At 60.5% G+C, this 20,884-nt stretch overlaps 1 protein-coding gene across 4 annotated transcripts; it reads right to left on the bottom strand.

The window, feature by feature from the left end:
* Nucleotides 1–467: 467 nt before the first annotated feature.
* RHBDF1 (rhomboid 5 homolog 1) lies at nucleotides 468–16,845 on the bottom strand. Of its 4 annotated transcripts, none has more exons than XM_066383091.1 (19): nucleotides 16,722–16,845; nucleotides 8,314–8,453; nucleotides 8,114–8,244; nucleotides 7,738–7,842; nucleotides 6,979–7,192; nucleotides 6,353–6,562; nucleotides 6,159–6,281; nucleotides 5,930–6,087; nucleotides 5,280–5,537; nucleotides 5,061–5,172; nucleotides 4,863–4,937; nucleotides 4,613–4,774; nucleotides 2,733–2,833; nucleotides 2,521–2,584; nucleotides 2,035–2,129; nucleotides 1,732–1,807; nucleotides 1,558–1,658; nucleotides 1,286–1,439; nucleotides 468–1,163 (listed from the first exon to the last, which is right to left on the bottom strand). In XM_066383091.1, exons 2-19 carry the CDS (start codon nucleotides 8,428–8,430, stop codon nucleotides 744–746), a joined length of 2,676 nt encoding a protein of 891 aa, XP_066239188.1. In that variant the 5' UTR covers nucleotides 8,431–8,453; nucleotides 16,722–16,845; the 3' UTR covers nucleotides 468–743. The 4 variants fall into 4 exon arrangements, with proteins under 4 accessions (XP_066239188.1, XP_066239189.1, XP_066239190.1 ...); XM_066383094.1 differs by having other exon boundaries at nucleotides 1,026–1,163; nucleotides 1,608–1,658; XM_066383092.1 differs by lacking the exon at nucleotides 7,738–7,842.
* Nucleotides 16,846–20,884: the final 4,039 nt, after the last annotated feature.

Here is a 20,884-nt window from a genome sequence, read left to right as displayed (position 1 = left end):
GGGGGAGGGGCAGAAGATGGTATAGGCGAGCACTAAAATCTAAGGTACCACGTGACCCTGTTACTGTGATCTCTACAACACGAGAAAATAAAAACAGCAGCTGGCGTTCTGTTTCTGCTTGTAGGGAAACAAGGGCCTGTGAGCACAGCCATGAGCAGGGCCCCCGGCCTCCAGCCACAGGGTCCCCAGCTTCCGCCCATAGGATCCCCGGCCTCCGGAGGTGCCTTCCCCTGGGCTCCTAGGGTGGGAGGTCGCCTGGGTCTGAAACAAGCTTTTGGCTTGGATGATGGGGAACTGCTGCTTGTGTGCGGAAAGTGGGGTAGTTCGTGTGTGGGTCTGTGTCCCACGTGGCTACTAGTCACTAAGGAAGGGGAGCAAGGTGGGTCCACCTGGCTTAGGGACTTCGTTCGATGGGAGGTGTTTTGGACACCTTCTGTCAGAAAGAAGGAGGCAGCTCTGGTCGAGTTAGTGGCAGCTAAAACGCTCCCAGTCCATTTATTGGCCACCTGAGGTGGTCGTCAAGAGACTAGTTAGAAGGTAATCACAGGAACTAGTGTAATAAATGCCCGGAAGTACGAGAGGTTCAACAACAGTGAACAAGGCACCAGAGGTCCGTGTCCAGGAAGCGGGCGGGACACCCACAGGGCTCGCTGACGGCCCAGTGGCCTGTGAGGCTGGGGGGTGGGGGCAGTCCGCCTGGCTCCAGCCCGCTGGAGGCCGGGGTTCCCAGCTCCACCAGCAGCTCAGTGCAGCTGGGCGTCCAGCTCGTACTTCTCACAGAACTTGTCGGTGAAGGGGATGCAGGTGAGGAACTCGCACCACTCGCAGCGGACGGGGTAGAAGTAGAAGAGCACCACCAGGCCGGCCAGCAGGCCCAGGAAGACCGCCTGGAAGACGATGATCTGGCAGCGCTTCCGGTACAGGTCGAACCGGCCGAAGCTGATGTAGGGCAGGAAGGCGAAGGAGAGGAAGAGGCCGCTGACGAAGCCCGAGATGTGGGCGAAGTTGTCGATCCAGGGCAGCAGCCCGAAGGTGAAGAGGAAGAGCACCAGCGCCAGCAGCTTGAAGAAGGCGCGCCAGGGCCGGGCGAGGATCTGCCAGCTCTGGAAGAGCTCCACGAAGAGGCACGCCAGGATGCCGAACTGCGAGCCGGCCGGGCCCACCTGGGGGCGGAGGGCGCGCTGAGCGGGACCCCGGGCCCACGGCGGACCCGGAGCCCCGGGGACAGGCTCCTGAGCTGGGCGCCACGCTCGGTGCTGTTCACGGGCCCCGGCAGCCACCTTACCTCCGCCCGGTACGGCAGGAAAATGGCGCTGGCTAGGTTACCGGTGACGCCGCTCAACAGGTAGATGATGGCGATGCGGTGCCAGCCCGCCAGTTTCTCCAGGTCCCGCAGGACGGTCATCTGGAAGCAGACGGACACCAGGCAGTGCAGGATGCTGTCGGGGCGGGTGGGGGGTCACTCAGCAGGGAAGGCCCCGCCACCACCCTGTGGCCAGCCACTCCCGGGGTCCCGGAGACCACCCAGCCGTGCTCAGCCCACATAGTATCACTTGCCCAGCGTGCAAGAAGAGGGACAGCCACAGGCGGTAGAACTGGTCGGGCACCTCGGGGTTGAGGAAGGGCAGGAGCCCGCACACGTCATCCATGCAGTGCACCTGCGCAGAGTGGCCTGTCAGCACGCGCCGCGGCTGGGGGGAGACGGGAAGGACACTCACCCTGGAGGCCTACCTGAGAGCAGAGTGTGGCCTCCTCGTGGAAGTAGCCCCTCATGAAGTCACAGTACTCCCGGGAGGTGATCTCACACCTGGAAGGTCAAGCCAGGCTTGGGAAGACTTGCACAGGGGGGCTGCTGGGGCCCAGGGTCAGTGGCACCTGACGACACCGCCCAGCCCCGGTGCTCGGCCCCGTCTTTGTTGGCCCTGGGCGAGTCCAGACCCTTCCTCACCCCACACCCTTAGTACCTTGCATTATTTCAGGACTTGGGAGAAGGGCGGGGCCCCAGGGCAGTGCTCTGGGCCCAGGCATACCTACCTGCCCTTGGTGCCAATGCAGCAGGGCCTGCCTGTGATGGCACAGTCCATGTGTGGGTGGTTGGTGTGGTTCCCAGCGCTGTTTTTGGTGCAGATCTGGGTCACAAATGGAGGTGAGTGGGTCAGAGCCTCCTCTGACCCTGGGCCCCACACCATGCTTGAGGGTTGGGGCAAAGATGGACAGACCCCTACAGTAGAAAGCAAGCTTTGACTTCAAGCCATTGCACCCTAAGCCCGTTTTCCCATCGGTTAAACTGACATATTACCTGACCTCCCCAGTCTCTCCCTAGTTCTCCTGCTCTACCTGCTCAGAAAGGCAGGTGTTGGTGGAGTGACAGGGTAGGCAAAGGCCAGGGACATTGCATCTGAAAACAGGGTGGTCCTCTAATGGGGACCTCTTGGCATCCCAAATGGGTGAGGTGTGGATCCTTCCCCCAGATGATTAGGATGACTCCCCAACCCCAATAAGCCCTCGACCCCAGCTCACCGGCCACTTGGTGATGTCATCTGGCCACTCATGGGGGTCCTCAGAGGAAGGCTCATCACACACCCTGCATGATCCCAGTGGGTGGTCAGACCCTGCTCTGTGCCTTTGGCATTGACACCCTTCTGCCCAATCCACAAAGAAAGCCTCTCCCCTATCCCCACTGCCCAAGGAGACGTGGACAAAGAGGGAAGGGTGGAGTCAGCAGGACTGACCTGGGGTCCTGGTGACAGACAGATCCAAACTGCCTCTTGTGGCCAGCAAGATCTGGGGCACTGGGATGGGAAGGCCACTTCACCCATACTGCCAGCGTGGACTGTGGGAAGACAGGGTCAGTCCCTGGTCACCACCCACCCCTCACCCAGCAGATTCACTAGAAGGCAGGAATCAAAAGCAAAACCACTGAAATCCTCCTGAGCCCACAACCCAAAATCTATACAAAAATCTATAAATTTATACTCTGGAAATGTGCATGCATATGGGGAGATTTTGTTATGAGCTCAAGAGCATAATTCCTATTAGCATAAAATTAAGAACAACCTGTGTCCAAAATCAAGGACTGGTATAACCTTTGGCACCTCATCATAAAATGATGTAATGAAAACTTGGATGGGCCCTGGCCTGTTGGCTCAGCAGTAGAGTGTCGGCCTGGCGTTTGGAAGTTCTGGGTTTGATTCCCAGCCAGGGCACACAGGAGAAGCGCCCATCTGCTTCTCCACCCTTCCTCCTCTCTTTTCTCTTCCCCTCCCACAGCCAAGGCTCCATTGGAGCAAAGTTGGCCCCAGCAATGAGGATGGCTCCGTGACTTCCGCCTCAGGCGCTAGAATGGCTCAGGTTGCAACGGAACAATGCCCTAGATCAGAGGTCGGGAACCTTTTTGGCTGAGAGAGCCATGAACGCCACATATTTTAAAATGTAATTCCGTGAGAGCCATACAATGACCTATGTACATTACGCATTATCCAATAAAAATTTGGTGTTGTCTCGGAGGACAGCTGTAATTGGCTCCAGCCACCCGCAACCATGAACATGAGCGGTAGGAAATGAATGGATTGTAATACATGAGAATGTTTTATATTTTTAACATTATTTTTTTTATTAAAGATTTGTCTGTGAGCCAGATGCAGCCATCAAAAGAGCCACATCTGGCTCACAAGCCATAGGCTCCGGACCCCTGCCCTAGATGGACGGAGCATTGCCCCCTAGTGGGCATGGCTGGTGAATCCTGGCCGGGTGCATATGGGAGTCTGTCTCTCTGCCTTCCCACTTCTCACTTCAGAAGAATACAAAAAAAAACAATAAAACTTGGGTGAATCTTTTTTTGTAATTGTTTAGTGGAATACATAAGGCTATACCAGTTATGTCAACTTAAGACATGGACAAAAGACACCAGAAAGAGCCCACTCAAAGACAGCACGATGGTTGTCTATGGGTGAGATGGAGAAGTTGGGAAATGAAAAGTAATGAATGTGGGCCTGACCAGGAGGTGGCACAGTGGACAGAGCATCGACCTGGGACGCTGAGGACCCAGGTTTGAAACCCTGAGGTCACTGGCTTGAGCGTGGGCTCACCAGCTTGACTACAGAGTGGTTGGCTTGAGCGTGGGATCATAGACATGACCCCATGGTCACTGGCTTGAAACCCAAGGTCACTGGCTTGTGCAAGGGGGTCACCGGCCCAGTTGGAGCCACCCGGAGAAGGCACAAATGAGAAAGCAATCAGTGAACAACAAAGGTGCCACAACGATGAGTTGATGCTTCTCATCTCTCTCTTCCTGTCCCTGTCTGTCCCTCTCTTTCTTAAAAATAGGGAACATGCCGACAGGTTGACATTGCGGGTTCAATCCCGTCATGACAGCAAGAATAAGTAGAACAACAAATCGATGTTTTTCTGTCTCTCTCTCTCTCTCTCTCTCTCTCTAAAAATCAATAATTTTTTATTTTAAGTAATGAACGTGATGTGAGAGACCTTACACAAAGGGAATGCTGTAATGTGCCAAGACCTAGGATAAAGGGTAACTCAACCAGGCCCATCTGAAGTCACAACCCCTAACACACGCGGTGCAGACAAGCACGCCCGCAGGCGGGGCACACACCGAACACTCCTCCTCCGAGGTCTGCACGCAGCCCGAGCGGTCGTTGCGCACACAGCAGGCTGAGTGCTTCTCCCGCTCCCGTGCGGCCCGGATGAAACTGTGCACCTGTGGGTCCTGGCGCATGCAAGGTGAGAACTTGGCACCCAGGTGAATGAGCGCTTCCTGCGGGGAACAGGACATGCAGCTGAGACCCCGGTCCCCTTCCAGCCCAGGGTCCTTGCCCACCGGCCCTACCAGGCCCCGCCCTCACCGAGCTTGGCCCGATCCAGAAGTTCTCTTGCTGCACATACTTGACATTCTCATAGACCCCACGGTTCCTCAGCACCTGGGAAGTTGGGGAGAAAGATCGGAAGGAGCCCACTCGGGCCCTCTCCCCCCAAAGTGGGCAGGAAGGAGTCCAGAGCCCGGACCTCACTGGCTGAGGTCCGAGATGGGGGCCAGGGCTCACCGAGTCCACGGTCTCGTGCTGCGAGAAGCCCACCGGGGCGATGCCATAGATGCACACCGCTAGAATGGTAACGAGCGAGTGCACGAAGGTGAGCCAGTAGGTGAAGAAAGGCCTGCGGGGCAGAGGTCAGCGGAGCTGGCGTCTCCAGGTCTCCAGCTCGGAGCCCCCACCCCCGACCCCGAGCCTCGCCTGTCATAAGCCACACACCCCCATGCCTACCTGTGGTCGTCCATGTCCTCGATCTGGCGTTTGACGTAGCTGTCGATCCGTTTGCGGTAGGTGCGGTTGGTGAGCCGGCCCACCATGCCCAGCCCATAGGGCCGCTTCTCCCGGGCGAAGAACTTCCGCACCGGCATCGCGATGCGCTGGCCGCGCCGCTGCCCCGCCGCGCTCACCACCTCCTGACGCAGCCGCACCTTGGGCTGCGTGGCCGAGGGTCCCCCCTCCTTCTGCTTCCGCCAGCCACGTTCCAGGGGCCTGGGGGAAGGGCACAGTCACTCCCACCCCTGTCCTGCTGCAGCATGGCCCTGGCAGGACCAAGGCAACCTCCCCTTTGTCCTGCTCCCACGCAGTGGTGAGGGCACTGCACCCCCTACCCAGTAAAGAGCAATCTTGAGCACCCCCTGAAGACGGCGGGGAGATGGGACCCGAGCTATGAGCGGTTCCCTAGCCTCCCCTGAGTTCTGTCCAGCCTGAGGACTCTGGGTTGTGCTCCTTGTCCACAGGTGGGCAGCTGAGACTCGAACGGTGCCCAGCCCTGGGGCCCAGCCATAGCAGCCCTTAGCCCTCCAGGACATCCTGTCCTAGGGCCCAGCTGCTCCTGACCTCTGCCCTCCCCCAGTCCCCGCCCCCTCACCAGGCCCACTCACAGCATCAGATGGCTGCGCTCTAGCTCCGTGCGGTCCAGCGCCCCTCCCGTGAGGTCCGCCTGGTCCGGGGCTTTCTCCCAGTCCTTGAGCGCCGCCTCCGATGGGGACTCAAACACCTCATCTGGGTATGTGGACAGCTCCTCGTGAAGGACACCTTCCTAAGCAAACACGCGCGGTCAGGGTGGAGTGCACAGGCGGAGGGGTCTCGGGTGACACCCTGTGTTCTTACCCGGGCAAAGAAGGAGGTGTCCAGCTCGTCGGGGAAGTCAGCTGTGTCCTCCTCCAGGAAGCTGGCAGGAGTGAAGCTTCGGCGCTGCACCCGGCGCAATGTGCCATCCCTAACGGAGCGACCCTGCCAGCGAGAAGGTGAGCGTGTGGCATGCAACCAGCTCACCCCACTCCCATCCCAGCCCCGGCACCCACCTTCACCAGCGCTGCGGCAGCCCGGAAGCTCATCTTGGCCACAGACTCGCGCTTGCGCCGCCGCGGAAGCCGGTTGAAACCCGAGCGGGAGCTGGAGAAGGAGCACAGGGAGGCAGCACCAGGAGTGACGGGCGTGTGCGGGGTACTCAGGCCGTCGGCGGCGTCATCCGCCATGCGGAAGGCCCGGCCCCGGGCCAGGGGGTCTATGATCTGGCGGAGGGGAGGAGATGCAGGAGTTGAGGGGCTGGGTCATTACCCCAGAGGCTCCTTCCCCACCCAGCCCCACGGTGAGAACACAGCCGCTGCTCCTCCCACACCCCCGCGGGGAGCCCGGACAGCTGTGGGTATGCCCTCCATGCCCCTGCACCTAGAGGGGTCCCTCTTCCTGCCTGTAGTGCCTTAACACTGCTATCCACCCCGGAGTGCTCTCCCATTCAGAGCCGGCCCATGATAGAATCCCAGGACCCTGTCCTCTCCCCCCGTGCCTCCTACCTAGAAAGTATCTTATAGGGGTCTTTATGGGACCATCTGACCACCGTCCTAGACCGTGAGTTCCAAGGGGCCTCCTCTGCTCAGGTTGGCTGTGTCCCCGGCCGTAGCCCAGGGGCGCAGAGTGAGAGCCTTACCCTCTGCATGCCCAGCTGGCACGGCCCGACATACAGCGGCGGGGGCGTCTCGGTGCTGGTCAGCGACACGTTGTCCTGGCTGGGCAGGTCCAGCTCCCGGATGACCTGGGGCTTCAGCTTCCCATAGCGCTGGCTGCAGTGACGGATGCTCTTGCGCTGCCACTTCTGAGTGCTGTCACTGTCCTTGCTCACTCCAAACCAGTCAGCTGTGCCCCTGCCATGGGAGGGACTCAACACGGGAAGCCGGTCTCTCCCCTCCCCAGCGGGGCCCTCAGAGGCCCGCCTCCTGGGTCGCATGCTCCACCCTAGGCCTCCGGTCACTCCAGTGTCTGGGGTCTAGATGGGCAGGACCCAGTTAAAAGGATGAGTGGGTTCCAGCCCTCGCTACCCTCTAAACAAGTAGCCAACTCCGAATGCCCACTAGAACCGCAGAATAACGCGCCTTGTCCAGGTGAGTATTTTACCTGGCCCCCAGACCACATCACTGGGGGGGGGGGGAGACACTGAGTCCAGAGAGTGCTCAGGGCTCAGCCCTTCGCTCAGGTGGGCAGCAGCTTGACTGGACACCACAGAACTTGAGAAATGGGCACTGCGAGCCCAGGCAGGTTGCCCACAGCCCTCGGACACGCAAGCCAAACCAGCGCCAGCACCCGCCGTGAGGAGCCCCAGCGCACATGGACGGTGCCGGCAGCTCCCGAGAGGCCCCGAGCCATGCACGTGCCAGCTAATGCTAACGCACTCACACCCTGCCCACGGTACCTGAGCAGGGACCGCGAGAGAGACCGGCGCTGTGGGAGGGCCCTGCGGGCAGCGGGGGAGCCCAGCAGGGGCAGAGTGTGGACACGCCCAAAGCGCACCTGTCGGCTGTTCAGAGGCCAGAGCATTGGGGTGAGGGAGACAGAGAAGGAGAGAGCAAGTGCTGGGGGGAGCAGAGAAGGGTGGTAGGTGAGAGAAGTCTGTCCCCAGAGCAGGAGGAGGGCAGGGTGACAAGGGCAACAAGATCGAGGAGAAAGCCAAGACAGGAGGGGCCCCTGCCCCACTCCCAGCCTCAGTACCTAGAGGGGCCCCTGCATGCCTGCCTGTCCCACCAGCCCCCAGCCCTGACCCGCAGAGCGGCCGGGGCAGCGTGCAGTACCTGCGGATGGTCTGCGTGATGGACGTCTGGCGCTGCAGCACCGGCCGGCGGGACTCATGATAAGGCGAAGGGACGTGGACGGTCTCAGCCGGCATACTCACACTCCGCAGGAAAGCCTGGCGTCTCAGGGGCTGGACAACGGGGTCACGGTGAGGGGGCTGGACAGGATGCGCCCACAGCCCCTGCTGGCCAGCGCCTACCTGCAGGAAGCTGGGTTCCTCTGCCACCGGGGGCACCGCGACCGGAATGTCCAGCTTCAGCCAGGGTGGCTTCTTGCGCTGCAGGCTGCTCGTGCTGTCCCTGCGGGCCTCGCTCATGGTTCCGGGTGCGGGGTGCAGGCCTGGGGGTGTGGCATGCTGTTCAGTAACGAAGCTGACAGATACCCGAGGGTCCCTCGGGCCCAGACCCGGGAGAAAGGAGAAGCAACGATAACCCCAGTAGGGCTGGTCACGGCTCCTGCTGCTGAAGTCCTTGCGCTCAGCACTGACATGTGCAGTCAGGGCACACGTGAGAAGCGAGCATCTGCTTCTCTCTGCCTCCCTCTCCCCCTTCTCTCTCTCTTTCCCTCTCGCAGCCCGTGGCTCGACTGAGTCAACCATCGGCCCCAGACCAGGGTTGCTGAGTGGATCCCAGTGAAGGCACATGTGGGAGTCTGTCTATCTCCCCTCCTTCCTCTCACTTTAAAAAAAGGGGGGGGGGAGAAAAAGAAATGCAACAGGGACAAAATCAGCACATTACAGTTGCCGTGGCAGTGATGCCTCCCTGTGAGGTGACATCTGAGCAAAGGCCTGAAGGAGGTGATCCAGTTAGCAAGGCTGGGGGGCGGGGTCTTTTCTGGCCCAGGGAACCGCCAGGGCAGAGGTCCGAGTGAGCTGAGGACACGGGCAGACCGAGCAGCGACCCGGCTGTACACAGGGCAAACCTCAGACCTCACCCTCTCAAGCACCACACCATCTTCTCCAGAGACAGAGGGCCCATTACCTCCACAACTGGGGTGTGCAAAGCCTCCACGTCACAGAGTGGCCGCGTGGCTTCCCAGGGTCTGAGAGCTGTTACTGCAAACAGGACCTTCTGAAAACTACCTGGATGCAGGCGCTGTCGTGACCACCAGGGGGCGCCATGTGCTCAGAAACAGCGGCAGAGCAGCTCAACCCTGGGAGGGCTGCTTGTCCCCCACCAAACCCAAGCATCTGAGACCCAACCCCAAATCTATCCTTTAAGCACAGGGTAAAGGCCCAGGGCCCAGACCAGAGAGGCCAAGGTTCGAGCTGGGCCACCAATGCCTGGCCAAGTAACTGGGAGGCAAAGGTCACGTGACCATGGCTATTTCTCTTTCAAAAACGTCACTTTCAGGACAGCTCTGGATCCCCTCTCCCAAAGAAGGACCACAAAGACTCTGTAAACAGAATATCCACGATCAGAAGGGCTCCCTGAACACAACGGGGATGTGGAGACCAGGGGAGTGGCCAGGCAACCCTCAGGGCATAGTCCCCAAACGGCCACTGACCCAGCCACCAACACCCCTAGCAACAGCTTCCGCTTCTGAGCCTCCCTCCCAACTGCTTGGAGTAAATACGAGAAAGTCCCACCGATGCCTTAGAAATAAGGAAACCGAGGCCTAGAGAACAGAGGCTTGACTTGCCCAAAGTCACCTATTCAGGGTAGCACAACGTGGGACAGGCCTAGCATGCTGCTCACAGCTGCTCCTGGACCTACACAGACCGGGGAAGGCCCAGGGCTCCGCTCAGAGCAGCTCTGGCTCCACACTGACCTGGGAAAGTCGGAGGACGGCGTTTGCTTCCGCTCTTCCCGAGACCAGGGAGGGCAGAGGGCTGCGCACAGCTCCTCCTGCCCCTACACAGACCAGGGACAGGCTAGAACAATTCTCACAGCTGCCGCGGGTACTATACACAACCAAAAACAGCCCTGGGCACTGCTCACAGCTCCTTCCGACCCTGTGTCGACTAGGAGCCAAGCCAGGATATGGCTGGCAGTCCCTGTTGGCCTTCTACCAAAATGGGTGAGCCCAAAATACTACTTGCAGTTCCTACTGGCTCTATACTGACTAGGGCCAGGGCCAGGGAACGGGACACTGTTCACAGATCCTGTTAGCCCTATAGCGACACTACTCACCACCCACACTCCTACTGGCCTTATCCACGTTAGGGACAGCCACCGGGAGCCGCTCACAGCCCCCCACGTGCAGTACCATCAACCAGGAGCAGCCTTGGTGAGGAGTCCTTCAGTTCTCAGCCCATTCCTCCTGGTCTGACCTCTTCTCTGAGCTGAGTCCTCAGAAAGACCCAGGGGCGCCTGACCAGGCAGTGGCGCAGTGGATAGAGCGTCAGACTGGGATGCGGAGGACCCAGGTTCGAGACCCCGAGGTTGCCAGCTTGAACGCGGGCTCATCTGGCTTGAGCAAAAGCTCACCAGCTTGAACCCAAGGTCGCTGGCTCCAGCAAGGGGTTACTCGGTCTGCTGAAGGCCCACGGTCAAGGCACATATGAGAAAGCAATCAATGAACAACTAAGGTGTCGCAACGAGGAACTGATGAGTGATGCTTCTCATCTCTCTCTGTTCCTGTCTGTCTGTCCCTATCTATCCCTCTCTCTGACTCTCTCTCTCTCTCTCTGTCCCTGTAAAAAACAAAGAAATAAAAAAGAAAGACCCAGGGGCCTTTCCATTCACGTAGTCCCCTCAGAGCCAAGCCCCTGACTCCTGCACTCACCCAGTCTGGTTTCAGAGCAAGGGCTGAAGGCAGCATTTGTTTGCATATCGCTAGGAATCCCTTCTGGGCACCCTTGCCATGCTGATTCCCACAACGTGGGGTCAGATAGAGGGGTCCCTACAGGGGGACGGAAGCAGGCAGGGTCTGGGGGAAACGGTGTCTGACATAAAGGCATCTGAGAATGGGTCCCTCTGGGATCTGAACCAGGAGACCAGCACTCACCCAACTCATACCACAGACCCAGCCCAGACCTGCGCTTTCCCTGACACGGCCCAGCCCCACCAACGGCGGAGGTCGGCATCCGCGAGCCCTCCCTCCACGGATCCCGCTGCTGGGAAGGAAGGAACTGGGAAGGCCAGCTTAGGGTCTCGAGCGCTAGGGGTGGCACTTCTGCCGGTATCAGGCATGTTGGGAAGACATAAGGTGACGAGATGGGGGCTTCCAGAGCCTGAGTTGCTGCCACGGCGTCTCCTGTGTACCGTCCGAGCCACGGTCAAGCCACACCGGCCAGGCAGGAATCCAGGAGATCTGGCCCCCGAGATTGTGCTGGACCTGGTGGGGCTCTGTGCACGAGGGACTAGACAGGATGGGGACCCCCTTAGCGTTCCAGATGGGGCAGCCAGGACGCCTTCAGTCTGTCCCTGCCACCCAACCACCATGAGCCTCATGGAGGCTCAGGGTTCCCTCCGGGGAGACGGGCCAGTGCTTCTAGTGGAGCCACGGTGAGGTCCAGAGAGGACAAGGGCCAAGAGGGGCACCTGGGGCCGCCGCTGGGACTCCGCAGCCTGCGTGCTGGGAGGCGGCCTCTCCTGCTTCGCCCCGGGCGTGCCCAGCACTCCCAGGGGGCACCAGCTGGCTCTCCACTCAGCAGCATAAGGAGTCCTCGCCAGCTGGCTGACTGGCTCACCCCACCACACACATCCCTGCCTTTCGGTGGCTCCCACTGCCCCCCGCCCCGGGGCCTCTCCAGGCCGGACGACCGCTTCCCTCCCGTCTCAGGGCCCTGCCCCTGCACACTGCGAACCTCCCACGTGGCCTTGGACCTGCAGCCTCAGGCAGGCTGCCCTGCGCCAGGCCCGGGACTTCCCAGCACAGCCGGGAGCTCACCCGCGTGTGTGCTGTCCTGTCGCTGCCGGGTCCACAGGGCTCAGGACAGGCCTGCTCTAGAGCCACTGCATGGTAAACACTGGTCACTTTGAAGCACAGGTTAGCAGGGCCGATCCCCATGACCTGGGGGATGGAGGATTCCTGAAGATGACCCTTCAGTTGGGTGTGGGGGGAGGAGCTGACCATATGACCAGGTCAGCACAGGAACGGCACCAACAAAGAAGTGGGAAGAGGGTGGTGAACACGCACAGGGCGCTGGAGAGCCCTCAGTCCCTGCGGGCTCAGGCCCATAGTCGGGCCAGGAATACAAGAGCCACTCCGCTCATGATGGAGGCACCAGCTCCTTGCCTGAACACCTAGACCTCCTGATGTCCGCGCCTCCCCCCCAAGCCCCTCCTGGGTGTGAGGCAGAGGCAAGAGAGAGCTCCGTAACCCACGCCGCCCCAGGACGCCCAACCTGTCCCACCCCTCTGCCCGGCTCCCCATTCGGGCCTCAAGTGGACGGGATTCACAAGCGTGCTCCACACGGGGACCCTGGGGTGTGGGGGAGGGCGGGCCCAGGCTGGACAAAGAGTCCGGGCCAGGGAGGGGCGCTGCACCCGTCCAGAGCGGACAGTGGCTCAGTGTCCGGGCCGCCCCCGGCATACAGTGGGCTCTTGTTCCCAGACAGCCCCTCACAGTGGAAATCCCAACCACATCTCCGCTCCGCTGGCCCCCGCAGAGTAGGGAGAAACCACAGCCCCAGGACGGCCTGGCTGCCCGGGGTCAAACAGCATCTGAGTCACTCTGGCACACTCAGGGCTGCCCACCAGGGCCCAGCCCATCAGGGGACACCCAGAGGGGCATCTGGAAGTAAAGTGAGAACTGCTGACCGAGCAGATGCCGGCGGTGGGGACCCAGGCAGCAGGGGGGCACAAATCGACACTGCACCCCAGGGCGCTGCGCTCTGGGCTCTTCAAACAGCTCAGGATGAGCGTGGGGCAGGACCCGAAGGGGACTGGTGGACGAGGGCCGCCCAGAGTCACAGGACCACGGGTCTGCTCCTAGCAGCAGTGAGAGGGGCGGGGCTGCTGCAGCATTGGGGCTGGGCGGGGAGCAGGGCGCGGGTCCCACTGCCCCTAGTTCCTGGTTCCTGCGCTGGGCGGACTGGGGACGCTTGGGGCTGGCACTGTGCAAGGGTGCAGGAGGGGCACAGAAGCAGGAGCCCGGGCAGGGAGGCCAGGGGCCACCACAGCCCCCAGCACACAGTACGCGCTCAAGAAGCAGAAAGGCTGGTGATGCCTGCCGGCTCTGGGAAGGCAGCCCCAGGAAGGGCTGATGGCCCGGGACAAGAGGGCCCAGACCGTGGGCCATGAGCAGGAGCCACGGGGGCACGGGATGGAACCCTTCAGAGATGCCCTGTTCAGGAAGATGGGCCTGGAGGCAGGAGGAGACGGGGAGAGGCTCTGGCCGACCCAGGCCTGGCCAGTGGCCACAGCTGGTGTGAAGCTGGGTGTCCAGGCGTGAGCAGCAGCCACCACAGCGCACAGGCCTTCCCCGTCCTCCGGCAGGACGCTGGCAGGGTAGCTGGAGGCCAAGTGGATGGCCCGGCCCCAGGACCAGACCTGCCAAGCCTGGGCTCCCTGTCCTGCCCAGCCCAGGGCACCGCCCACCACTGAGGTCAGCTGGAGCAATGGGCCCCACCCCAGGACACATGCCCCAACGTGTCCCTAGCTCACCTGAGCACGGTCCCAGGAGAAGCCAGCTCCTCCAACCTCCCCTAGAGTCCTGATTTCTGACCCTCAGTCTTCCGCTTGACCCCTAATCTACTGCCCAGCCCTGACCTCTCTCGGGAAGGGTGACCCCCCGCTGTCTGGCAGCCAGGAACCCAGTCCTTTCCCACCACATGCTACTGTGTGGCAGACCAAGCCACCTGCCCGGGCTCCTTTTCCTCATCGGTAAATGGCATCAGAGTGGGAAGCATACTGGCCTCAGCTCTTCTCAGCGCTCCCAGTTACCCCTCTACTCTTCTGCGGAAGAGATGAGTTTCAGAGGGAAGCCGGGCAGGCCTGCGACCTGACTGACCAGTGAGCTGCACGGTGCCCTCTACCATCAGAAGGAGGACACATCAAATCCCTGCCTCGCCACATCCCCCACCACCTGCTGTCACCCCACTGGAGCAAGCAGAGAGCCAATAACAGAACAAAAGTCTTCCTGCGACAGGAGGCCCTGAGGGCACAGGACCTGGCCTGGGAGGGTGGTGCCCAGGGCAGGCACAGGGGCGCCTGCCCTGCAGAGAAGGCACTGTCCGAAGGCTCCCCAGGCGCATATGGCCCAGGGCATGACCAGTGGCCAGAATCGAGCCGGAACCTGCTAAGTCTGACAGAGGCAGACGTGCCCCGGGGCTGGGGAGCCCCGAGGCTCAGAAAGGTGGAAGGACGTACCAGCCCATGCCACAGTCAGCAAAGGGATAGGGGCAGGGACTTAGCTAGAGCAGCTGGTGTGACAACCCGAGATCTAGTTGGACCTTAGGAGGCAGGTGAAATCAGCCCCTCAAACTGCAGAGGGAAAAGGCCCAGATCCCATCAACATGCCTGGTCACCAGTCAGAGCTCCCAGAATTGCACCTGACTGACTCCACACACATACTGTCTGGTGCCCAGACACGCTCTGGGCTTCGTAACCCTCTCCGAGGACACACTGGCTGCTGGATAGTGCTGGAGAGGCCCCACAAGGGGAAATCGAGTCCCCGAAGGCCACTGTCAGAACAGAAATGGCATCAGTCATCACAATCCTGACACACCTGCCTCACACCGAAGACCCTTGACTGACCTACTGAATTATCACAAGCCTTGGGAGGGTCCCCTGTGTCCATCCTACAGATAAGGAAACGGAGGCTCATAGAGACCAATCACTGCCTGCGGGATTCTCCAAGGGGGTTTAAAGCCTCGGGCCATGTCAGCCCAGGAGCTGGAACAGAAGGGACCCCTGTGCCTCCCTAGCTGACCCTGGCCACAGCTCACAAGGTAAAGGGCAGCCCAGCGGGTTCCTCAGGGCATGGAGGGCTGTCAGGCCCCTCTGGGCCCTCACTCAACCCTGCCCAACCCAGAGCGTCTCAGTTCAGGGAGGAGGAAGTCACCCTCAAACATACCCAACCCCGAAAACAGGCAGAAGCCAAGGAATCCGATCCTTGGACAGAAAGTTGATCCTGTCACAGACACTAGGGTTAGGGAAACCAGAGCTGGCATCTGGGAGCCCCTCACATCCAGGGAGAGAAGCGACGGGGGAGGGGGCCCCTGGAGCGGGAGTCAGAGCTGAGAAGACCCTAACAGGGCCCTGAAAGGCAGGGGACACCTGGGTGGTTCCCTCTGAACCAAGCGTGCCCCCTAGCATGCAGGCTCCCAAGGGCAGGGGGCTGTCTGGCCAGCACACTGACACTGAAGGAGGGAAGGTTGGGCCCTTGGGCAGTGTGTGTGTGCAGTCGGAGGCAGGGCGGCCCATGGAGGCTGTTTGGAAGGGTTGGGAAGGGGCCTGGGGCTTGACTCCTGTGTCCCCGTTAGCCCCTGTCTGGTTCTCAGAGAAAAAAACTCAGACTGCCCAGAAGGACTCCTGGTGGCAGGGAGCTGGGCCTCAAGAACCCCTTGGGCCCCAGTCGGTGGCTTGGTTCGCTTGCTTTCTCCCGATCTCTGGGTGGGGAACAGGGGGCTGAGGCTGGTTCCGTGGAGGTGGGGAGAGCCCAGCATCTAGCAGGGCTAAACCTGAAAAGCCAGTTTCATCCTTGAATCTTCTCTGCCAGGAAGTCCCAAGTTGGGGGGGGGGGGGTGCATTTCCTAGCACAGAACTAGGGCCTCCAACGCGGCCCCGCCCATCCAGACAGGGACACACACACACACACAGCGGGAAGCTGTACACACAGAAGAAGGAACTCTGCTCCGGACCATGTGGGCCTTGGGCAGGCATGGCAGGGGAACCCCTGCCTATTCCGTGCTCAGCTCTACAGACATGCCCCAGCAGGGCAGACAGCAGGTCCCCCAGCCCCTGCCCCGAGAAGCTGGGGTCCCTCCTTAGCCAAAAGAAGGCCTGCTTCACCCTTTAGTGGCCTCAGGCTCAGCCAGGGCCTGCTCCTCTTGACCACTGAGCATAGGGTAGGGGGGTATCTTCGGGAGTAGCCCTGTAGTTTCAGTGTTTACAGACGAGGAGACCGGGGTCAGTCTCCAGCTCTAGCGCCACAGCTCCTGCGGTAAGTGATCCGATCCCCATCCCCAGGGAGCACAGCTGGGACCGGGATGATCCCAACTAGTTCCACCCTCTGAGCAGGAGTTTCAGCTTGGAGACACCACCCATCGGTGGTGGCCAGGAAGGAGAACAGACCAGAAGGGGGAGGGTACACAGCTCAGAGGAGCCTGGAGACAGCCCCGGACTCGGCGCCCTCCCGCTCCCAGGACCCTCAGCTGTCGGGCGGGGGCTGGAGCCGCGCTGTCCGGCCTGGTCAGCCCGCTGGGACATGCTAATCCGGCCACGGGCTATTTTTGCGGCGCGCCGGGTTTGGAATCCGGGGCTGGGCCGCCTCCGCGGGCGGCTTGGGAAACTCCGGGAAGGAAAGTTCGGGGGCCTCAGGAGGGGACTGACCAAAACCCCGGCCCCTGACCCGACCTGGACCCCGAACCCGACCCGGTTCTGGCCGCTCCGACCGGCTCCGGCTGCGGCGTGCTGAGGACCGGCCCCGCGCGCAGCGCACAGCCCCGGCGCCCGCCCGGCCCGCGGCTCCCTGCGCCCGCCCGGCACGCTCACTCACCGCCGCACCGCCAGCGCCCGGGCTCCTCGGGGGTCCTGAGAGCTCGGGGAGGGGCTGCCACCGCCGGCCGGGAGGGCTCCGCGCCGAGTCCCCGCCCGCCCGTCCGTCCGGCCCGCCCGCCCGGAATGCCAGGGAGCCAGAGGCGTGCGCGCCGGGGGCGGGCCCGGCCGGAGGGGGCGGCCGCGCTGACTCAGGGCTCAGGAATGCGCGCGGCCCGCCCGGCCGGAGTCACCTCCTCCGGGAAGGCAGCTGAGCTCTGCTCTCCCCAGTGTCCGGCGGCGGCAGCGGGGACACCTGTGGCTGAGGGGTCGTGAGGGCCCAGCCGGACAGAGCCCGATGGGCAACTACAGACCTGGGCTCCTCAGCCTCCCCCTGACTCCAGAGCAGCTCCTGACCCTATCTGCCTTGAAGGGTACTTGAGAAAGGGGCGGAGAGTGTCCCTGGATGTCCTGTGAACCAAACCAGGAACCTCCCCCACACACTGACAAGGTACATCCCTCCACTCCCCCAGTGCCGCGGGTGCGCTCACACTACTCTGCACACGTTCACACTCATACACATGCTCATGTATTCATGCACTTGCATGTACACATTCATGCTCTATCATTCCCACACACCTGTTCACAGACTCACAAACACACACCTATTCATACACACAATTATACACACTTTCAGGCCCGTTCTCACACATTGCATGGGGCACATACCACAATTATACAGTTCTACTCGTGTGTTTGCACACCCATGTACACTCACACCCACTAGAGGAGGACCAGAGCAGTTAGTTACCCCTTCCCCAGCCACTGTGCCGAAACTCCCGGCCCCTGGAGACCCTGGAGCAGGGGCAGCAGTACAGTGTCTGGTGACACTGTTTCTCCCTCTTCCAGAGCTCACCAGCCGCCCCTCCACTCTCTCGGAGGGGGACTACACTCTCTGAGTCTGAGCTCGAAGCTGAGGCTGACACCGCGGGTGGGGGTTTCTCAGCGCCCCTCTCTGCGTCTAATGACCCTTCCACCAGGTGCCAGAATACCTTGGGCACCGGAGACCCAGCCCCTCAAGCCTAGTCGGGCCCTTTGCTGGTCTGCGACTGGGTGCACTCTCCCTCTCTGAACAGTGTTGCTGCCGTGGTCAGCAAGCTATGCCCGATGTCTGCAGACAACAGCCTGGGCTATGGCTGCACAGAAAATCAAGTTGACAATGTGAAGTGCAGCCAACGTACAGGTTGCCCCGGAGCCTGGGCAAGGGACAGAATCTCCTGATTGTACCCTCGTCCACACCGTGGAGCAGGGGGCTGCCTGCGCATCCAGGTCCTCAGTGAACACGGGTATATCAACAGGGTCCTTAGGTACAGGGACACAGTGAAAACTTTGGAGGAGCTAAAGGGGACTCCTCACTAGTGGAGGGGGTGACTACAGGTGCAGTGGGGACATAAGGCAAGAGGGAGGTGGCCCCAGTGCTGATGCCTAAGGCTCCTGCAGCCCACACATGCCAACCTCCCATGCCAGGCTCTCAGCCAGACAGGACAGTCTCTTCATGCCCAGCATTCTTGACCCCTGCCAGGAATAAGCAGGCCCTGCCCACCTGGCTGCCCAGACTGGGCTGGCAGGGCATGCAGCAGTGTCCCCTCTGGAGTCCGGGCCTGGGCTCACCTCCAAAGCATGCCACGGCTGGGCATCCAGCACTGGCAGGCCCCTTCCTGCAGTGGCTGCTGCAGGGTGTCATCCAGACCCGCTCAGTGACCCAGACACTCATCCACAGCTGCCAGGAGCACCCGCTAGAGCCGGCTCCCGGCTGAGAACCCCTGAGGAGTCACCTTCAGTGGACAAGAGCTGCCTTGCCCAAAATGATGCTCCCTCCTCAGAGAAGGTGGCCTATGTGTCTACTGACAGAGGAATGGCCACCCTCTCCCATTCAGGTTACTTCCAAAGAGCCCCTCAGTTTCCAAGCTCCAGCAGGACCCACAGTAGCCTCTGAGGCAAAGCCTTGCTCCTCACAGGTGTTGCTCCAAAGCATGCCCCAGTTTACCCTGGCAGGTACACCCAGGAATCCCAGGGTCTCTGCCCACCCTCACTTCCTAACCAAGGACCCTGGTATCTGAAGGATGGTGTGAGCAGAGAAGGGCCAACACCTGGGCCTAATCCACACGGACACATGTCTGTACACGTGTGTGCTCTGCCTCGCGTCTGCCCCACTGCCCTGTGCCCTGGTGGAGAAGCCCTCTGCAAGGAAACCCCCCCCCCGTGCCCCTGTGCCCTCTTCGCCCAGCCCTGGAAAACTGGAAATCAGCCGCAATTGCCCAGCATGTGGGTGAGGGACTGGGGAGTGGTTGAGTCCGAGATAACACCCTTGAGTGGACACTTGACTCTAGGACCTAAGGGGCACCGAGGCCTGACCTGCAGGAGGAGGCCCTGCCAGCCACTCCGGAACCCTCAGCTCAGCAGGCCAGTCCCTGGGCTTGAGGGGGCCTGGATGAGGCCAGGACCAGCCCCTGGCTATTTGGGGAGGTGGCCAAAAAGGGCCAGGCCAGCCAGGAGCCTGAAGTCACTGGCTATTTCTGAAACAGCTGCCCCTCCCCCCGGTGTCTCAGGGAATGGGAAGGGGTCTGGTGAGTACCTGGGCCCAGGGCCCGGCTGCATTGGCAGCACAGCCCCAGGAGGGGAGGATGCAGCCCACACACACCGCCTTCAGCTGCCCTCTCTACCCAGGGAGACTCTGACAAGCCCCCTCAACTCGCTCTTCAAGGGGTCAGCCGTCCCTGTGGCCCTACCTTAGAGAGAACACCGAGTCAGTGCTGGGGTTGGAGCCAGTGGTGGGATTCAGCCGGTTCGCACCGGTTCAGCAAAACCAATACCTAATTTTTTGTTCAGTTCAGCGAACCAGTTGTTAAAATAGCATTGGAATCAGGGTTCTCTAAGGTGGGCGCCTGAGCAGCCACCCAATGTGGAAATCACAAATGTACATTCCTTACTCCTTTTTAACGTTCATCTGCATAACATCGTATTCTAAGCGCCTGTAGGAATGTTCATTCCATCCAAAGGTGAAAAAAATTGCAAGTGAAGGCGCCAGTCAAGAAGCAATACGGACGTATCTTAAATTACAGTTTTATTGTTTTTTTCGTCAGGTATTATTTTATATTTTTTCATTCATATTTTAAAACTCTTTCTTATAACCTAGTTTTGTGTACCTCTTTTATTGTTCTTATTTAAGTATTAAATGCATGAAATAATAAACTACCTTTCTGTATATCTTTTTTTTATACTTAAAACGGTCATTAGGGCAGAGAACTGGTTATTAAATTATTTGAATCATACCACTGGCTGGAGCTCTGGCCTGTGTGGCTGACAGAGCGGCTGTCCTTTCTCCAACGTCTCTGGTGACTGGTGGTCCCTCCACAGACCATGAGCTGGCCCAGTGGGGCACAGAGCAGCTCACCCCAGCGCTGATCCTTTTGAAAGTATTGAGGCTGTCCTCACCTCCGTCTTCCGCTGACATCCTCCAACGTGTCTTTCCCAGCACAGCGCAAGGCACGCTGGGGACAGAGAAGGCTCCAGGCCCCTCCGGCCTAGCACCACCTTCTCTCTCTCCCAGCCAGTCTGCCCTGCAGGCCACAGTGGGAATGCTTAACCCACCACTTCCAGCCTGTGGTGGGGCCTCAGACCACAAGCCAGGAAGTGGGGGGCAGAAGGGGGTGCGCCCCCCCATGCAGAGGTTGTGCAAGCCCATGCCAGAACATCTGGAGAAGTGGGTTGCTGGCGCTGGCCCTGCTGGCCCTGCTGCACCCTCCTCCTGGGGCCAGGGCTGCTGTCCGAGCCTCTCTCTCCTCATCCTCCAGACAGGGATAAAACACATCTGGGGTGTGTGGACTCTCCTGATTTCTACAAGGACCATTTGTTAAACAAGAATAAAAATTAATACAAAGCAGTATCCACCCTGCTCCTGTCCTCACCAGGGGACTGAAGCCTAACTGAGGCCTTAGTTTCCCTCCCAAAGTGAGGGAGAGGGGAAGGGGCCTGGGCACACAGGAAGGCCGGAAGCGGGAGTCCTTGTTAGGCTGAATGGCTGCAGGGGCAGGGGAAGGAAGGAAAGAAAGGGGTGGGAGGCACATCCAGCCTGCCTTACAAGCAGGGGTTTATGACACAGTGCCCACCCCCGGAAGCAGCACT

Source organism: Saccopteryx leptura, chromosome 4, assembly GCF_036850995.1.
Source record: "Saccopteryx leptura isolate mSacLep1 chromosome 4, mSacLep1_pri_phased_curated, whole genome shotgun sequence".
In the NCBI taxonomy this organism is placed as follows: Eukaryota; Metazoa; Chordata; class Mammalia; order Chiroptera; family Emballonuridae; genus Saccopteryx; species Saccopteryx leptura.
The sequence above is the reverse complement of the archived record's forward strand: the minus strand, read 5'-3'. Positions and strand labels throughout refer to the sequence as shown.